Source organism: Lycium barbarum, chromosome 2, assembly GCF_019175385.1.
Source record: "Lycium barbarum isolate Lr01 chromosome 2, ASM1917538v2, whole genome shotgun sequence".
Taxonomy (NCBI): Eukaryota; Viridiplantae; Streptophyta; class Magnoliopsida; order Solanales; family Solanaceae; genus Lycium; species Lycium barbarum.
Window position 1 is genome coordinate 133,221,615 of NC_083338.1, and position 19,564 is coordinate 133,241,178.

At 33.6% G+C, this 19,564-nt stretch overlaps 1 protein-coding gene across 1 annotated transcript; it reads left to right on the top strand.

Moving 5' to 3' along the window:
• The first annotated feature begins 15,848 nt into the window (after positions 1-15,848).
• LOC132628935 (uncharacterized) lies at positions 15,849-16,930 on the top strand. The gene is made up of 2 exons (XM_060344685.1): positions 15,849-16,229; positions 16,481-16,930. The coding sequence occupies exons 1-2, from the start codon at positions 15,849-15,851 to the stop codon at positions 16,928-16,930; spliced, it is 831 nt and encodes a 276-aa protein (XP_060200668.1).
• The last annotated feature ends 2,634 nt before the right edge of the window (positions 16,931-19,564 follow it).

Here is a 19,564-nt window from a genome sequence, read left to right on the forward strand (position 1 = left end):
AAAAATGAAAAGGGGGAAAAAGGGAAAACTCAATATGCTTGCTTGCCTATTAGTTGGGTCTTTAGTTGGATCAACAATTAAATGATTTGAATCTTTAATTCTATTGATGTATAAAGAATATAGAGGCGAGGGCGGTTTAGTAATTCTGCACTATGCAGTTAGTTAGTTAAGCCTTCAACTAATTAGATAAGCTAGTTATAGTTAGTTGGTCATTAGATACTAACTATCCGTGTATATAAGAAGACATACACATTGTATATCTGTAACATCTCGTAAATCCGAGTTAGGTGTGAATGTGTGAAAACTAGGGCTGTTCATGGCTCGGTTTGGATTGGTTATTGATTAAAACCATAACTAAACCAATTTAGTCAGTTTTCAAATGTCTAAAACCAAACCAAACCAAATAAAATAGAAACCATCAGTTTGGTTATTGTCAGTTTGATTCGGTTTAGTTCGGTTTTTTGGTTGAGGACTAGCCGTGACAATTCAACTATTCTTTCTTTACATTCTTCAAATTTCTTGAGCCTTCACTGTGACTGTGAGAAAGAAACGTGAGCTTCTCTTGTTCAATTAGGTTAGGCAGAAATGTAAAATGAAAAGTGAGATAGTAGGATTAAACACTTACACTTAAGACTTATAGAGTTGGGCTTGAACATATTTTTTAAGACATGGGCCTCAAACAATCATGTGAAATAAGTAGACCAAAATCAAATTAATAATTAAAAGGTATAAAAAATTTATAATTATTTATGAAAAGCTGATATTATACATATAAATAATTATAAACTTTATGTATATAATTATCGGTTTGATTCGGTTATTTTTTAATATAACCAAAACCAAATCAAATATTATCACTTTTTCAAATTTAAAACCAAACCAAACCAAATGTCGGTTTTTTTATTCGGTTTGGTTTTGGTTTTTCACCAAACCGTGAATAGCACTAGTGAAAACTAGTATTAAGCTGATATTTTATCCATATGAATCCATTCTGGATGAATTCGAGTGATAAACAGTAGTTTTGAAGTCAAACCAAAAAGTGAAGTTCTTAAGGCCTTCTAAATTCGTCTAAGTCTGAGACAGTTTGTACTGATGACCAGTTTTTGGGTATTTACGTTAAGAATTTGAGAAAACTCAAAATATGAAATTGTAGGTCTTTGAAATACCTTTCCAACGGTATGTCATCCAGATCCAACGGAGATCTATGCTAGGAGTTATGCCCATTTTATTGAACTCTGTCGGCAGTCGCGACACCCTTGCATAGCACGGGTGGCGCGAGTTTTTGTGTTACAGACCAGTTTTTGGCCTTGTTCACCACATTTACGATGAAAGGGTGACAGAGGGGAGGTCTCTTGCCCTGGCCTTGCGACGCAAGTGTGGCGCGAACTCCATTTTGCTTGTTCCGTAACCTATAAGTTTAAAACTTTGTTTTAACTTTTCCCCACTTTGTTTTGGACGACTTTTTGAGAGAAAATAATCCTAAGGCTTCCCCAAAACATATAACGTGTGTTCTTGATCAATTCCTATCATTAAAACATCAATCTAACATCAAATTAACACTAGTTCATCCTTCAAACCATAGATTCTTGAAAATCGAAGAACGAGAAGTTGAAGGGGACTTTGAGAAACTTCTTAACGGTATGTTCTACGATTCTTACTGAGATTATTGAGAGGGATAGGGCTAGTTTAAGGTATTAGAAACAATTAGAATCCATGGGTGATTCAAGAACACGTTTTTGGGCACAAAACCCCCTAGTTTTGTGATAAGGGTGAGAACTCTTCGAATTTGGTTAAAGTTCTGAAATTTATCATTATTAACCTATTGTAGAGTGATTGTTGAACCTTGAAAATTCTGTTGGTACCATTTTAGCGGGATTCGAGATATGTCTCTTTTAAGAATCATTTTTGACTATGAAGGTGATTTGTATGTCTCTTTTTAAAAATCCTTTTTGACTATAAAGGTGATTTATATGTCTCTTTTTGAACATACTCTTTCGAACGGTTTTATGAACTCTTTGGTTGTGGTTTGTGTGCGTGAGGGACAAGCCCACATTAAACCTTGTTTGTACTATATTATATATACATAGTCATGATTGTATTCCTTTCTAAAAGATGGTTGAAAAATTGAGATATAAAGCTTGGTGTTTGAATTCGAATTACCCCATAAGGGATGTTTAGACTTGATAATTGGAAAGCTTGACTGTCATGTAGGAATGCTCTATAATAGATTGTTTTGAACTTGAAACTTATTTAAAGAAGTGAATTCGATATCTAAAATTGAATGACTTGATGTACCCCTATAATGGGATGATGAACATGATCCTTCATGAATAAATTGACTATCATGATATGACTTGTGATTCAGCTTCCATGCCATGATTTGAGATTCGGCTTCTATGCTATGATTATGAATTGGCTGTTTTGCTATGATTCTCTATAGTTTGTGTTTGGCCTAGCTACTTGGGAGGAATGATAGATACTATGGATCCTAGTGGGGTTTTCCTAGCCATTCGAGAGGAAAAGTAGTTATTGTGGGTTACACGCCCCGATGTGGTATTTGCCTAGCCATTCGGGAGGAAGAGTGGTCATCAAGAGTTCATAACTTCAATGTGATTTTACCTAGCCATTCGGGAGGAAGAGTGGTCATCGAGGGTTACATGCCCCAATGTAGGGATCCTTAAGTGGTCATCCCTTCATTTCACTTGTTTGGGCCTGTGTTGGCATGTGTTGTACTTTGATTAGCCTGTGAGTGCTTGTTTCGTATCTTGTTGCCTGCGAGTAGCTTATTGATAATAATGAACTAGTTTGCCTGTGAGTGGCTTATTGAAAATAATGAACTTGTTTGCCTGTGAGTGGCTTATTGAAAATAATGAACTTGTTTGCCTGTGAGTGGCTTATTGAAAATAATGAACTTGTTTGCCTGTGAGTGGCTTGTTGAAAATGTTGAACTCGAACTGGAAAGACTGAAATTGTTCTTAATGACATAATAAGTTGGAACTGAATTGTAGACTGATTTATGGTTTCTCTATTAATGGTTGTGAAGTTGTTGATTGATTCTCATCTTTGGATTTCCAACTGTTTTTCATTGAAATTATATCACTGATCTTATGGAAATACATATTTTGTTATATTACTTATTGTCCCCGAGACACTCACTGAGTACCCAGTACTCAGGCATACCATTGTTGTTTTTTATGGTATGTTAGGTAATGAAGAAGAGCAGGTACAGACAGATCTCGCGGATTACGAGTACTTACTGCTTTCTAGCTTATTAGTGAGCCCACACACTTGTTCGTGGGTTTTCATTGAGTCAAATATTACTCCTTAGTAGCTTCGAGCCCTGAGTTAGTTTATTTTTCTTAGAAGCTCCATAGACAAGTGTCATAATGTAGGTAGTTGTGAAGTCATTGTTTGACTCATTGGGTGTTTCTACATTTGATGATAACTTATTTATATTAGATTTCCGCTAATTTTATTTTATAATTATGATCACGATATATTTAGCTATTTATGACTTGTTTAATTAAATAATGAAAAATTATAGAAATGGACTTGATGGTTATTGATCTATAAGGTTCTTCCGATGTTGCTCATGACGCCGGATGCCAGTCACGTCTAGAATGGGTTTTGGTGCGTGACAACATCATTCATTCAATATAATATATAATTAAGAAATGTTCTCTCTACTCTTATTCTTCTTCTCCACATAGTTCATCATTGAATGATCAATTAGGGTTCATCTCTATTTTTACTTTAGTGTTCAAATAATCACATGGTATCAGAGCACCCTTAGCTAGATTATCTAGATGAGTGATTTAGATTCAAATTAAAGATTCAATTGATTTCAATTTAAGTGGAAATCTGTTCAATTATCACAAAAACAGTTTCATTCCTAGTTCGTGTTATTTCACCCACAAATAGAAAAGATGGGAGAAATTGAAGAATGGGAAAGGAGAAATATGAATCAAACTATCAACAATGGTGTTAGTCTGGGTGATAATCCTCAAGAAAATACGCAGAATGGAGTCACAAATATCCCAAATCTTGGTGCAACCAGTTCGCAGAATCACAATTAAATGCAAGGACAGAGTATTGATTATAATCACCCACTTTACTTGAGTCCAAATGATATTAGTGGAATTAGCATTATTACTTTCCGACTTAATGGTACTGAAAATTATGTTATATGGAATAATTCTATGAAAATTGCTTTGTTGGGAAGAAATAAAATGGGAATGGTGGATGACTATTGCAAGAGAGAGACATTTAGTAAAGAAACAAGATATCAATGGGAAAGAGTTAATGCAATTGTGTTATCTTGGGTGATGATCTCTGTGTCAAAGAGTCTGTTAGGAAGAGTTGTATTTGGTTCAAGTGCTCATGAATTCTGGGAGGGTCTTAGAGAAAGATTTGATAGAGTAGATGGCTTAACAACCTTTAATATCCATAAAGAAATTGCAAAACTCAGTCAGGATACAACTTCTCTATTTGCTTTCTATACCAAACTCAGGAATCTTTGGGTTGAGTTTGACACGTTGGTTCCAGCACCTGGTTGTAAATGTGACAAGTCAAAATGTTTTGTAGCATTCTGTATCAGTTCTTGATAGGGCTTAATGAGTCTTACCAGTAGGCAAGAAGTCAAATATTGTTGATGAATCCTTTACCAACTGTTAATCAAGCATATGCTATGGTAGTTGGAGATGAAGGGCAAAGAGCTATATCTGCTAATTCTAGAATGCAAGGTATGAATTCAATGTACTCAGCAAATAGTTTTGAACCAATTGTTATGTACAACAAGACAGGTGGAAACCAGAAGTTCAAGAAAAAATTCAATATGTTCTGTGAATTTTGCAAATGTAAGGGGCATACTAAAGACTCATGTGACAGGTTGGTTGGGTATCCTCCTGATTTTAAGTCAAAGAAGAAAAATTTTGGAGGAAATAATGGTTTTGCTTATAGTGTTGTCACTGAGACTGGTTCAACTAGTGGTTTTGCTACACCAAATCAAATGGCATTCAACTATGGGTTGAACACAAATGTGAGTACCATGCCTGCACATTCTGTGTCAACAAGCTCATAAGGAAATGGAAAAATTAATCAGGAGGTTGAAAATATTACTGCTCAACTACAAAACTGCATTTTCACAAAGACTCAGTATGATCAAATTCTGCAAATGTTAGGACATGGTTCCACTACTGATGGAAAATCAATGGAAAATTCAGCCAATATGGAAGGTATGGCCTTATTAGTTACATAAAATAGTGAAGTTTGATTATAGATACTGGTGCCACAAATGATATGGTGTCTAATTTGGGTATGTTGGATAAAAGTATTATTGTAAAGTCTGATAAGCCCAAACAAGTTTATTTACCTAATGGTGATATTTTAGTAGTTACACATACAAGGTCTTGTACTTTGTCAAGTAGAAGTGTGATAATTAACGTGTTTCATCTTTCTCAATTTAAGTATAACCTAATGTCAGTAAGTAAAATGACAAAGGAGTTAGGTTGCTCAATCACCTTCTTTCCTCACTTTTGTGTTTTCCTGGAGCTTTATACCTGCAAAGTGAAGGAGATTGGTAAGGAAGAAGGAAGACTATACTTACTGATCAACCATTTGCCAAGGAGGGATGATAAGAGTATTGTGTTTGCTGCTGAAGAAATGTTTAATAAAGAAGTTCAGTTGAAGAATGTAGATATTGAGTTGTGGCATAAGAAAATAGGTCATATGTCTTCTAGTGTTTTGAAGAAAGTGTTTTTTTATAGATGTACAACAAGTAACAGATCAAGTTGATAAGTATGTAGTTTGTCCTTATGCAGAACAGACTGGATTGATTTTCCTATCAGTAGTAGTAAAACTTGATAAGCTCAAGTGCATTAGTATTTTGATGATTGTCAAACTGATTCAGAATCATATTGAGACCTGGTCTGTGATCTGCTCTCTGTGCAACTTGTACGGTAAACAGAGACAGCTGTAAAGCCGAGCTACTCACTGCACACAAGTACAACAGTTGAGCTGGCCCATGCTTTAGGTCAAATATTGAATGAGTAGTATCTATCTATCCCACATGCTTCCCACTATATATACAGCATATTGCAACATATTGTGCATCACTTGAAATCTTAAAAATCACCCAAAAGGTGTAGCCGTCACAAGACTCTCCAAGTGTTCAACAAAGCTAATCACAAACTGAGGGACTTGTTTCCCACACTGAAGATGTTTTATTCTCTTAGTTTGTTTTAAGCTTTGTTTCATGTGCTTTAACTTGTAAACCTACTCTTCTCTTATAAAAAGTTGTTGTAGGTATTTCAAATTCTTAGTAGTGTTAGGTAGTTTACCTTTCAATCTATTAAGTGGTACCCTTGGCTAGTTTAGTCTAAGGTGTCTTAGTTGGGTATGGCTAGAGGTAGTCAACCTTAGTTTCCTTGGCTAGAGTTAGTCAAGTGGAGGTGTTTGCAATCGGTGTATTGAAAAGGTTGAGGGACTACGAGAGTTAGTTCCAAGGTTACCACCATTGTAAGGGTTGAGGGATTATGGGAGTTAGTTTCTAGCTTACAATAGGTTGTAATCTGAAGTTGCGTGTGTAGTGAAGTTGAAATCCTATTGGGGTAGGTCGTAGTTTTCAATCCCTTGAGCAAGAAGTTTTTCACGGTAAAAACAGTGCCTTCTTTACTTACTGCATTGCATAAGGGAACTGGTACTCAACCAGGTCCCTCCATACATTGTTTGGTGGACGCATAACCTACATCAAAACTGTTAGTAGCTTTGAGTTGATACATGTAGACCTTTAGGGTCCTTACAAATCTGTGACAGTTGGTGGGAATAAATACTTTTTGACTATTGTGAATGATTTTTCAAGAATGACTTAGATTTTCTTGTTAAAGCAGAAGTCAGATGTGTGTGTTTGTTTAAAGCATTTTATGGTTTTTGTAAGAACACAGTTTGATAAAACAGTAAAGATTATGAGGTCTAACAATGGTACCTAATTTGTAAATGCAGTAACTGATAATATGTTTAAAGAATTGGGAATTCAACATCAAAGATCTTATGCATACACCCTACAACAAATTGGGGTGGTTGAAAGAAAACACAGACATATTTTAAAAGTCACAAGGGCAATTAGATTTTAGGGAAAGATTCCAATAAAGTTTTGGGGCCATTGTGTACTAGCAGCAGTGTATCTTATAAATAGACTTGAAAGTCATGTCATAAACAACCAATGAACTTATGAGAAATTATATCAAAAGAAACCAATAATAAGCCATCTAAGCGTAATAGGGTGTTTATGTTTTGCTAAGGTGTTATAAAAAAATGACAAACATCTTCCAAGAGGTAAGACATCAGTTCATATAGGGTACTAAAAAATGCACCAAGGATATATTCTATATGATCTGTCTAACAAAATTTTCTTTGTAAGCAGGGATGTTATATTTAAGGAAACATTGTTTCCATTTTCTGCTTTAAAAACTGATGAGCAACCTCTTTTTCTCAACACTCTTAATGAGTTTCCTAAGGTACATGATCATGAGATTCAATGAGGAAGCTATAAAGGTGCTATATTTTCTGAGCATACCATAGCAAATGATTTTTCTCTAGTGCAGCAGGAGACAGTAGAAGGTGATACACAAAATCCACTAAGTGGTTGAACTGATATTGACCAACCAGAACAACAAATGGCTTTTATACCACAAATAACACCCCCATTACAAATCATACCTACACAACAACCAACTATGTCACAACCAACTATTTCACAAACAGAAAGACAAACACCAGTTCAACCACCATCTCAAATACCAATTCAACCAGTTGTACCTCAAATTCAGTTACCAAGATCAGGTCCAATTGTGACTGTATCCACCAGAAAATCAGAAAGAGGGAAACAACCCCCTATATGGATGAAAGATTTGTTTCATTAAATATAAACAAAGATGTGCAATATCCTCTATGTAACTATATCAGTTATGAAAAACTAGCTCCCAAAATATCAAGCCTATGTAGCTGCTATATCAAGTCTGACAGAACTAAAAAACTTTGCTGAGGCCAGTAAATATCCAAAGTGGATAGAAGCAATGCAATCTGAAATTCAGGCACTTCAAAGCAATAATACTTGGGAAGTTGTTAATTTGCCAGCTGGGAAAGTATCAATTGGATGCAGGTGGATTTACAAAATAAAATACAAAACATCAAGAGAAGTTGAGAGATTCAAAGCAAGGCTTGTAGCAATGGTGTATAGCCAAAAGGGGGGTATAAATTATAAAGGAACATTTTCACCAGTGGTGAAAATGATTACAGTGAGGACACTTCTAACTTTAGCAGCATCCAAGAATTGGTTCATACACCAAATGGATGTGTATAATGCATTCTTACAAGGGGATTTACTTGATGAAATTTATATGTCCATGGCACAAGGATTTGGCAATCAGGCGGAGAAGCTGTGTAAGCTTGTCAAATCCCTCTATAGTTTGAAGCATTCTCTAAGACAATGGAATGCTAAACTCACTGAAGCATTGGTCAATATGGAATTCAAGCAAAGTCAACGTGACTATTCATTATTCATAAGGAAAATAGTTGATGGTATTGTCATTGTGTTGGTGTATGTTGATGATATGCCAGTTACTGGAAGCAGTCTAACACTAATTGAAGAAACAAAGTTTGCATTGAAGAAAGCATTTAAAATGAAAGATCTGGGAGAGTTAAAATATTTTATAGGAATAGAGTTTGTAAGATCAAAAAGTGGGATTATTATGCATCAAAGAAAATATGCCATAGAGCTTATTTCAGAAGTTGGGGTGTCTGCAGCAAAACCAGCAGGAACTCCCATTGATATCAATATTAAACTCACCTCAAAGAGTTATGATTTTCAGAATTCAAAAACAACAGATGCCGGAAAGCAGTGTGATCCACTAACGGACAAGCAGTTTATCAAAGAATTATTGGGAAGTTACTGTACCTAACAATGACTAAGCCTGACACTGCTTTTGGAGTTCAAACATTAGGTCAGTTCTATAGGAGCCTAAAACATCTCATATGAATGTAGCTATCAGAATTGTGAAATAAATCCAAGCACAACCAGGGCAAGGAATTCTTTTGTCAAGTAATGCTAACATCACTGTCAATGCCTACTGTGATGCAGACTGGGCATCATGCCCTCTTACAAGGAAATCCGTAACAAGATTTCTAATAAAGATGGATGACACTCTAGTATCTTGGAAAACAAAAAAACAAACCACTGTTTCCAGAAGCTCAGCAGAGGGTGAGTATAGAAGCCTTGCAACAATAGTTTCTAAGATTACATGGTTAATGGGATTACTTAAAGAAGTGGAAACTGAGGTTACTCTACCAGTTAAGATCTATAGTAACAGTAAGGCAGCAATACAAATAGCTGCAAATCCAGTCTATCATGAGAGAACAAAACACATTGAAATTGATTGTCATTTCATAAGAGAAAATATACAATAAGGACTGATTTCAACTCAGTATGTTTCAACTAATGAGCAACCTGCTGATGTTCTCACAAAAGGACCAAGTAAAGTTCAGTATATGTACTTATTGTCCAAGCTAGGTATATTAAACATTTTCTCTCCACCTAGCTTGAAGGGGAGTGTTGATGTATAAAGAATATATAGCAAGGGCAGTTTAGTAATTCTGCACTATGCAGTTAGTTAGTTAAGCCTTCAACTAATTAGTTAAGTTAGTTATAGTTAGTTGGTCATTAGAAACTAACTATCCGTGTATATCAGAAGATATACACATTGTATATCATTCATTCAATAAAATAAACAATTCAGAAATGTTCTCTCTACTCTTATTCTTCTTCTCCACATAGTTCATCATTGAATGATCAATTAGGGTTCATCCCTATTTTTACTTTCTTGTTCAAATAATCACAAATTCAAAATCTTATATGATATCGATTGAAGCAGTATAAAAATAATATAAATTTCTTTGGAAATACTTATACAAATAGTTATGTGACTAGTATCTTCAACTAGCTATGAATATAGATTGAGCCAAATTAAAGAATAAAAAAAGAGAATAAGCTACGAACTAAGAAATGGGCTTAGAGAAGAATTAGTGGCTCAACGAGCTTAATTGAGAGACATAGAGGAAAGTCAAACATCTTAATAGGTTGAATCTAGAGAAATATACTCAAAATAATAGAGACGAAACTGTTGTAATAATGGATTCTCCAAAATTTAGCTCTTTTAGCATGTGAAAGAATCTACGCATTCAATTCAAATTATAAGGACTGATAAACTCATCTGAATATCTTTATACAACAGATGTGAGGCGTATATTCTCTTAACACTATACACATTCACACATTTGTAACTCCGGACATGATATCTACACTAATATAAATGCACTTGTTAGCGGATACTTGATAAACTTTCGGGTCAGTAGTTTACACGAGAATTGTAATAGATCGATTGTTATGTACGAGTTGCAAATAAATTGCAATACCAAAGTCAAACTTAGCCTATTTGGCATATTTAGAAGTCTAATTTTAGCCTATGAAACGTCAACCTAAAACTATTAACATTCCTCACCGTGCAGTATCTTGATTTTTCAACTAAAGAACTGTTTATATTTAATAAAATAAGATGACTCACTTTAGGGCATTTTGTCATTTTAAGTATTCCTATCCAAGTACTGTTCACTTAAAATAATTTATACGGAGTAAATTTTAAATGTGTTATGTAGTATTTTCTTATACATAAGCAAAAATCGTACCGATTATTGTGTAGTATGAAGAGTTTTCATGTCAAAAATCAAATATTATATATTAGTAATGTGAAATTTTATACGACTACTAATTTTTTCTCATGCGATAAATCAGACAATACCAAAAAGAGAATAACAGTTAGGTTTAACAAAGCATGCGACCTAGTTGAATATTACTATCGGGTATGATGAATGCTGAGTTGGTTTAGAACTAATAACTTCATTGTAAACTTTAGGTTCCTATCCTTCATGTTTTTGATGTAACTCTTTTAGTTTGACTATCGAATGAAATTTGTTGTCTTAACAGAAATAACTTTATTCTAAACTGACGTAAACAGGTTGAAATTAATGTGATAAGGTAGAAATAAAGTGAACTTTATGAATATTTTCACATTATCCTTTGAGGCCAAAATGGATGAAGCCATTAGTTAGTTGCTTAGGACATGAATACGACCTTTCCCTATGTGTCTTGCATCACCCCCTGTCCCTTTAGTTAATTACTACTAATATAAAGGGGCTTTTGATCCTTTGTAACTATTCGTTCTTAGTCATTCTTTTCTCTTCTCTAATTATAAAACCTCCTCTAATATTTTGCTTCCTCTTTTATTTGTAGTTGTGACACGACATATTACAGTTTTATGTTATATTACAATAATCAATTTTACGTTATACATCCTATACGTTGCGTCACAAACTATTATTTTTTTATACGGAATGAGATAATGAAATAAGGCATCATGGGACACTAAATAGAAAAATATATTAAGCCAGGCATTGAATTGTATTGACATGGTACATTGTACACTCATAGACCAACTCTATTCAGCGAATAGATATGAGACACTATAATTGGATTGTATTTAATAACTAATAAATTATTTAGTGTTCATGAAAGTTGTAAAATAAGATTATCCATTTATCTCCGAAAGAACTCGAAGACTAAAGAAAAGAGAGTTTCATCTGCAAGAAACTAATAGAATTGTTTTAATTTATTTTCTTAATAATAATATTTTACTCGATATTGATTTTCTTTATAGATGTCAGCTCCATGTTTGGAGTAAACTATGCCATACTTATAGGAGTGTGAAGTCTGCTTGTTGCACACTCCTATAAGTGATATGGTCCGCCAAGCATTGTAATTAATAAAGGGAAATTGACATGTATATACCACTGGTAGTAACTGTTGTCAAGGTTTTAATCAAAGATAGGCTTAGTAATTTTAACCCAAAATATTGACAGCAATAACCAACTCTCAATTCCACTGGACTGGTCTTTAATTTTTTGTCTTTCAAAATTCAACTTATGCCCATAGAAGCGTAAGTTCTTTAAGGGTGCTGACATAACTTGTGAATATTATGATGCGTAATTTATGCCCCTATAGGCATAAGTTCAATTTTGAAGGCAAAAATTAAAGATTAATCCATTTGAAGAAAATTTTTAGAGTCCAACACAAAATAGGACCAAAAGTGCAAATGAACGGTTGGTTTTCACTGGGGATTTGGCACTGTGTACATTTTAGTACATGAAATTGGCATATATTAATCAAGTTTTAAGAATGTGGCACAAGATGATCCATTTCCACATTTTGGGTTAAAAAAATTGGCATATATGGCCCATAAAGTGCTGAGTAAAAATAGGAATTTTGTACATTCTCTCTTCTAGAAGGTTAAATTTTTGTTTAGTATACTTGTTCTCTTTCCTATATTTCTCTAACTTCTTCCCCAAAATTCTCTCCATTAGAACTCTAGAATGATTAATATTCTTTAAATTCTTCATTAGAGGGTTATTTGTAGTTGGCTTTATTGTTTTTAAGAAAATAATTGAATTTTTAATAGGGTATATGTATTTTGGTTTTTGAATAATAAATTATACTATTATTCGGAAATCTCTCTCCCTTAACTATATATGTGTAGATATTTGAAAACGCATTTGGGTTTTAATTGCAACTTTCTTTTGGATACATCTATTGTATTCACTTGTTGGTTTGTTGATTAAGATGTATACAACTTAATGTATACACATGTTTTTTTATTTTTCAATTTGTTTTTTTGTATACATCTATTGTTATTTGTATACATATATTGTATACACTTGCTGGTTTGTTGAACGAATTGTACCTAAAGCATACATATATTGATTGAGATGTATACACATGTTTTTATATTTTTCAACTTGGTTTTTGTATACATATAATGTTAATTGTATACATATATTATATACACTTGCTGGTTGTTGAATGTGTTGTATGCACCTAATGTATACATAAATTGATATACATTTGTTTGCATGAGTATCTGTATAATTTTGCACTTGTATACATACTAAATATGTGGTTTGAATTTATTATTTTTCAATTTTCCTTGTATTTCACTGGGATTATTATAGTTATACATATGAAAAATATGTTTACTAAGAGATATGAGAGTTTAAAGGAGATCATGGTTTTGCCTTTATAGACTCACTTAACAAATACAGTTTTAATTATACGAAAATGATAGAAGATATGGTGATATTTGTATCCATAATTTTAGGGATATCTAGTAAGTGAATAAATGAGAAATGGAATCCCTAGTTTTAGTGATATTCAACGTGGATTAAGAGAAAAAATTAATGAGATTCCTAATTTTGCTCCACATCGCTATTATTAAGCCACGTCTTTAGTTGATTGGCTATATAATGTCAATTATTTTAGGCCTAAAACGTGCTAACATGTTTTGGGTTAAAAATATGCCAATACTATGTATTACTTGTATTAAAATGTCAATTTCTCGTTTTCACTGGGTTAGTCAAGTGCCGATCGAACCCAATACACTAAAGGTCCATTTTCGTGTAAACTAAGCAGACTATCCGCAGAGGCCCAATCAGATCCAACCTATACAACCCGATGGGTCATTTGCACTTTTGATCCTATTTTGTTCTGGTCTTTAATAAGTAAAATTTTCACAAACAGCTACCTTTTAGCTCCTTCTAACAACCTATAACTACATGTTCTACATTTACAATTCATAGCTGGAGAACTCTATATTGATAGTATAAATATAACAGAAATACACACGCTGGGCTAACTGAAAGTGCTATATTTATGGAAACAAAATTTGTTCCAATTTAAATTATAATCAGTTTTAATGTTCCCTGATTCATGCAAATATCCTCCCATTCCATATCTGATCTCATATCGCATTCAAACAGCTAACACATTAAAAACAAATGAATTCAAAAAGTGCATTCATATTTTTAACCAAAAATAAAAAGGTTCAAAAACTAGTTCATCAAAAACCTTTGAAAAAATAACAATATCAAACCAGTGAACAGAGCTCGATTTAAACGACGAATATATATTTGATTTCATCTGTTGAAATATCAAATTCAAGTTGAGTACATAATTGAGGTAACAACGTTTTCACTGCAACTTTTTTATTTTTTCGCCTTTTCTGAAATTTTGAATATACGAAAACTTAGATTCATAGATTCAAAATATTATTGTTTCAGCTAAATTGAATATAATACATTGTTGTATTCGAAAACAACAGGATAATGACAAGCGTAACTGCGTTGATCCGGCATTCTAGTTTTTGGAATGATCAGAACTGTTTTGTGAATTACAAATTGATGCTGTTGTATTCACTGATAATTGCAATTACAAGGAGTTAGTTTCTACGATTACAAATCAATTAGGCGTGGATACTGTCAGAAAAACTATTTCAATAAAATATATTGTTGAAGGCGATTTTCAACCAATGGAAATACATAACGATATGGGAGTTCGTGTGTACATTGAGCTTAAGAGAGAAAACAGAATTTTTGGGATGTATCCAACGTGCGTTAGTATTCATGATTTTGATGTTGAGGATGATGCAACTGGTAATCGTATTATTGGAGACGTGTTATTAGAGATGATGTGCTGCAAATTGGATATAGCGAGAATCGGGATGGTATGGATGTTTGTGATTCTACAGGAAAGGCTGTTGTTTTGTTTAAGAATGATAACAATTTGATAATTTCGAAACTGGAAACGAAAGGAGTTTTTGTCGATCAAATTTACCAGGATAAGGAAACTTTGAAAATTGTGATGACGAAATATGCAATTCGTGAAAGATTCAATTTCAAAACAGAGAGATCGAATGCTATAAGGTATGATTTTCTAAATGTATTCTGGTAACTATATTGCAAATGTATTTTTGTTATATTTGTACTATATTGAGATGATTTGTTAACTTGTTTAGCACACTGTTTATTAAAAAATGTTTGATGTAATATATTTCTCATATATTTTTTGTATTTTTCGACTGTATTTAATTGATTCAATATGTACTATTTGCATTGTATTATGTAGCTATACTCTGGCATGTTGATTGCCGGAATGTAAATGGAAGTTCAGAGCGTCGAGAATTGGGGATTCTGAAATGTCAAGGGTTAGATCTTTCGATGACGAACATACATGTCCGTTGAAGGACAGAGTGTATTCACAAAGACAAGCAACAAGTTGTTTTATTGGAGAAGCGGTTGTCAAGGCGAAAATAACTAACCATAAAAGGAAGGTCACACCTGGGGATATAATAGACGATGTCAAAAATGAATTCGGCGTAGATGTTTCTTATATGATGGCATGGAGAGCTAGAGAGAAGGCTATAAAAGATTTCAGAGGTGATCCAGCTGATTCATACAAGAAGTTGCCGGCATATTATATACATCCTTGATAAAACGTATCCTGGATCGCTTGTTAAAATGCATAAATCACCCGAAAATGAGTTTATGTATTTGTTTGTAGCACTCAAAGCATTCATAAAGGGATTCGAGTGTTGTAGACCAATAGTTGTAGTGGATGGTGCACACCTTAAATCAACGTATAATGGTACATTTGTGTCGGCAAGTACTTTGGATGGAGCAGGTATGTGTAATTCTATTCTATGAATGTTTTTTTTTTATTAATACAACAATATGCTATTGATTTGCAAATAAAGCTGCTAAAAACATACTCTGGATATATTGCTGGTGTTAACTTGTGAATAATATATGCTGAAATACACTGTAACTATGTGGTGGATATATTGTAAATATATACTGTTGTTTTATAAATAATGTTGCTAAAAACACAGTGTGAGATCAAATTCAGTTAAAATATGTGTGTCGTGTCCGACAGACATGAAAGCATAATACACGCAGTTTCTAAGGTGTATCCTATTGTTCCTCATTTGGCTTGTATATGGCATTTGTGGAAAAATGTGACAAAGCAATACACAACAAACAATGAGGTGTTGAGTCCTATATTTTATTCACCGGCGAAGGCATACACCCAGGATGAGTTTGATAACTTGATGGAGAAGATTGGGAATGTTGATATTGGGGTAAAACGATACCTAGAAGATGCTGGAAGGGATAAATGGTCTAGGCTTTATTCACCTATTAACAGAGGATGGACAATGACTTCGAATATAGCCGAATGTATTAATGAAAAACTAGTTGCTGCAAGAGAGTTACATATTTTTGATTTCCTTGAAGAAGTGAGGAAGATGTTTGGTAGATGGAATTGCACAAATAGAAAAAATGGTACCTACACATTCACAACACTGATGAGGCGGTATCAAGAGGTGTTGTCGATCAACGAGTACAAATCAATACGAATGAGGGTATCTTTATTTGCAACACAAAATTTTAATCTATATTTTACTATATCTAATCTATATTTATCTATATTCCCAATATTGTAAAACTGCTCAGGTTAATGCTTGTTTATTGGTTAAATGGTTCTCAGGTTGAAGCGTCAACTGAATATGTTTACACAGTGAATGATGGACCGAGGCGTTTCATAATCGATTTGAAGAAGAAAACTTGCAGCTGTAGGATGTTCCAACTGGATGAGATACCATGTTCTCATGCATGGGTAGTATTGAAAAATAAAAATTTGACTGCTGATGCATATTGTTCGGAATTATTCAAGCCAGAAACAGTTGTGAACACATATGATGTGCCGGTTGATTCTCTTCCCGATGAGACCGAGTGGAATGTTCCTATAAGTATATCAGATGAAGTTGTTATGCCACCGATCTATAAGAGACCCCCTGGGAGGCCAAAAAAGAAGAGGGACAAGCCATTACAGGAGTTGATGATTGGTAAACGCAGGAATGCTTGCGGTAAATGTGGACGTCTTGGTCATAACGGGTGTTCGTGTGATAATTCGTCGCTCAATAAGAAGAATAAATAAGTCCATTTTGATTTTATTTGTTAAGATAATTCTACTTTAAATTTCTGTTAAAAATAAAGAATGAATTCATCCTGAATTCATATTATTCTAGTATGGTTGTATTTCACATGGTTGAACATCCGATGTTTTTCGATGTTATGTTATATTGGTGGTTTAATGGGATTTGAAAAGTCTACTCTATATAAACTGATTTGACCTTTTGTTTTGGATTTATGCTTTAATAGTTGTATTTCTTATATATTTTGGCTATATTTTAGTTGCATTTTGTCTGATCTGGTAGATAATACTTATTCTGGTTTACTGTTAACTATATTTCATATATATTTTCCATATATTTGGAGTGTATTTAGATGAAAGTTTAACTTCTGTAATACACTATACATTAAAAGTGGACTTATGGAATATATCTAAGTTATATTTTCTGTATATTTCGACTATATTTAAATGGTTAAATATACTACTTTTTTAAAAGAATACATTTCACAGAAAATGAAAATGGAATTTATACATTGAAAAAATAACATACTTGAAAGAAACAACCATATAAAAACCATAAGGTGGTGTTCAACATTAATCATCCTAAAAAACATTATTGCACATGAAACGATATGTCCAATATGAAAAAACAGCAACAAAAGTCGCAACCAACTATGCTATTATTTAACATGAAAATCAAAAACACAAAAGACTTGGTGGCCCAATCAAGATCCTCTTTATCAACTGCATCGTAATCAACTGCCGGTCTAATTGGTCTTGAAGGCTGCTCGTTATCACTTGATGCATTGTTGTTTGACTTATCCCATGCATAGTCGCATAAAAGGGCACCGTATCTCATACGGAGTAACTTTGCATCGAATTCGGTTGGGATGACTTCACTTGAGCTCAAGTATTCAGCAAAGGCTGCCACATACACACCACAATCCCTGAAAAAATGATCAAAAAATTTACTGATCAAAACCCAAGAAAAAATGGATGTATTTGTTGTGTTTTTTGTTGGAAGAAATTCTTACATGCTAGCGGGAGATTGTCTACATTCACAATGTCAAAGTTGTCGGTCAGTTCTCTGTTTCTGAAGAAGGATGTGTGGTAAAATCTATATCCGCCTTCTTCTCATAGAAACCAGTCATTTGTAGACTGTGTGTCACAAGGGTAGCCAACATTTTCATTCCGGCTCTAACGATAGCATCATGCCTTGCAGCTCGGTATGAGTTGTATACGTAGATGCACCTGTTTGTAAAAAGAAAAAATACGATAACAACAAACATATAAATTTTGTAGAAAAATGAATGATTTTTTCAAAAGATAAGAGCACACCTATCAGTGAATGATATCACAACCAAAATCTAGTGATTTTCCTTTTTTACGTTGACAGGAATTAGTATGTTGTCAACAGTATACCATGATACATTAGCCAACAGCCTATGCCCGTTAATGTACTCACACAATTCATCTTCTTTACTGGCGACACTTCTGGATGAATCGGGGTTTTCCCAAGATGTGTAAATTTCAGCAACTAAAGTGTGAAAAATACAGCTGACAGTGGTGAATCTATAATTGTTGTTATTGTGATATTTCCCCTTCTTGCGTAGGTAGTAAAAAATAACATCAATATGCTGTAAAAACATCAATTCAGTAACTATAATCAATACTATGTTCCATAAAACTATTGCTGTATATATATTAAATATAGTGAAATATACTGTTAAATATAGCAAAAATACAATTTTGTACTTAATCAGTACTATGCTCAACTAATAAATTAATGTCTCTATATTAAATATAGTGCAAATATAATGATAAAATATTTTTAAAATACAATACAGTATTAATGTAAGTACAGAATTGTGATCTATATATATATGTCAAATATAGTAAAAAATATACTCTAGATACATCACATTGTAATTCTATTATAAAACATAAAAAACATAGATAACAAGCAGAAAGACATCAAACCTCATCAGTCCAAATTTGCCCATCCATAGATAGCAAGTAGAACCAGTTTTTGTCGGATACGGCTGTAACGCCTAAATGTAACCAAAGTTCGGCACCTGCAGGATCCAGTCCTTCCTTGGGTTTCCTGTATATCAACAATGGAAAGAACATACGTTAAGTTTATTAAGAATTGATTTCTGGAAAACTAAAAAAATAAGTTGTGAAAATAATCACTTTTTGTCGTGCAATTTCAACAGATCCTTCTCAAGTCACTTTTGATATTCTTGAAGAAACGAAGTATCTAACGGGGCATTGATAGGATGCTCAACAAATGGGTGTTTTTTCTGATAAATGCAAGGACTGATATTTTTGGCAGAAGAACCCGCTGAGTTGAAATTGGGGCAGTAAGGGGACAGGTTGTATTTGCTTGGTTTCCTTTCTCGGGCAGCCCCTGGATGGACAATGATTTGTTTTTCAGGGTTTGAAAGTTGTGCAGTCTCATCACTTGAGTTTTGACCCGCATTTGGTTGTACAGGAACTTGTTGTCCAGTTTTAACACTTGAACTGTGGCCAACGATCGGTTGTACTCCAACTTGCTGTTCAGTTTCATTAGTTGAACTTTTCTAGTTGTTGGTTGTACTCCAAGTTGGATTGGTATCTGATAATCAGGAATCATCCACTGAGAGATCGTTACCGGGT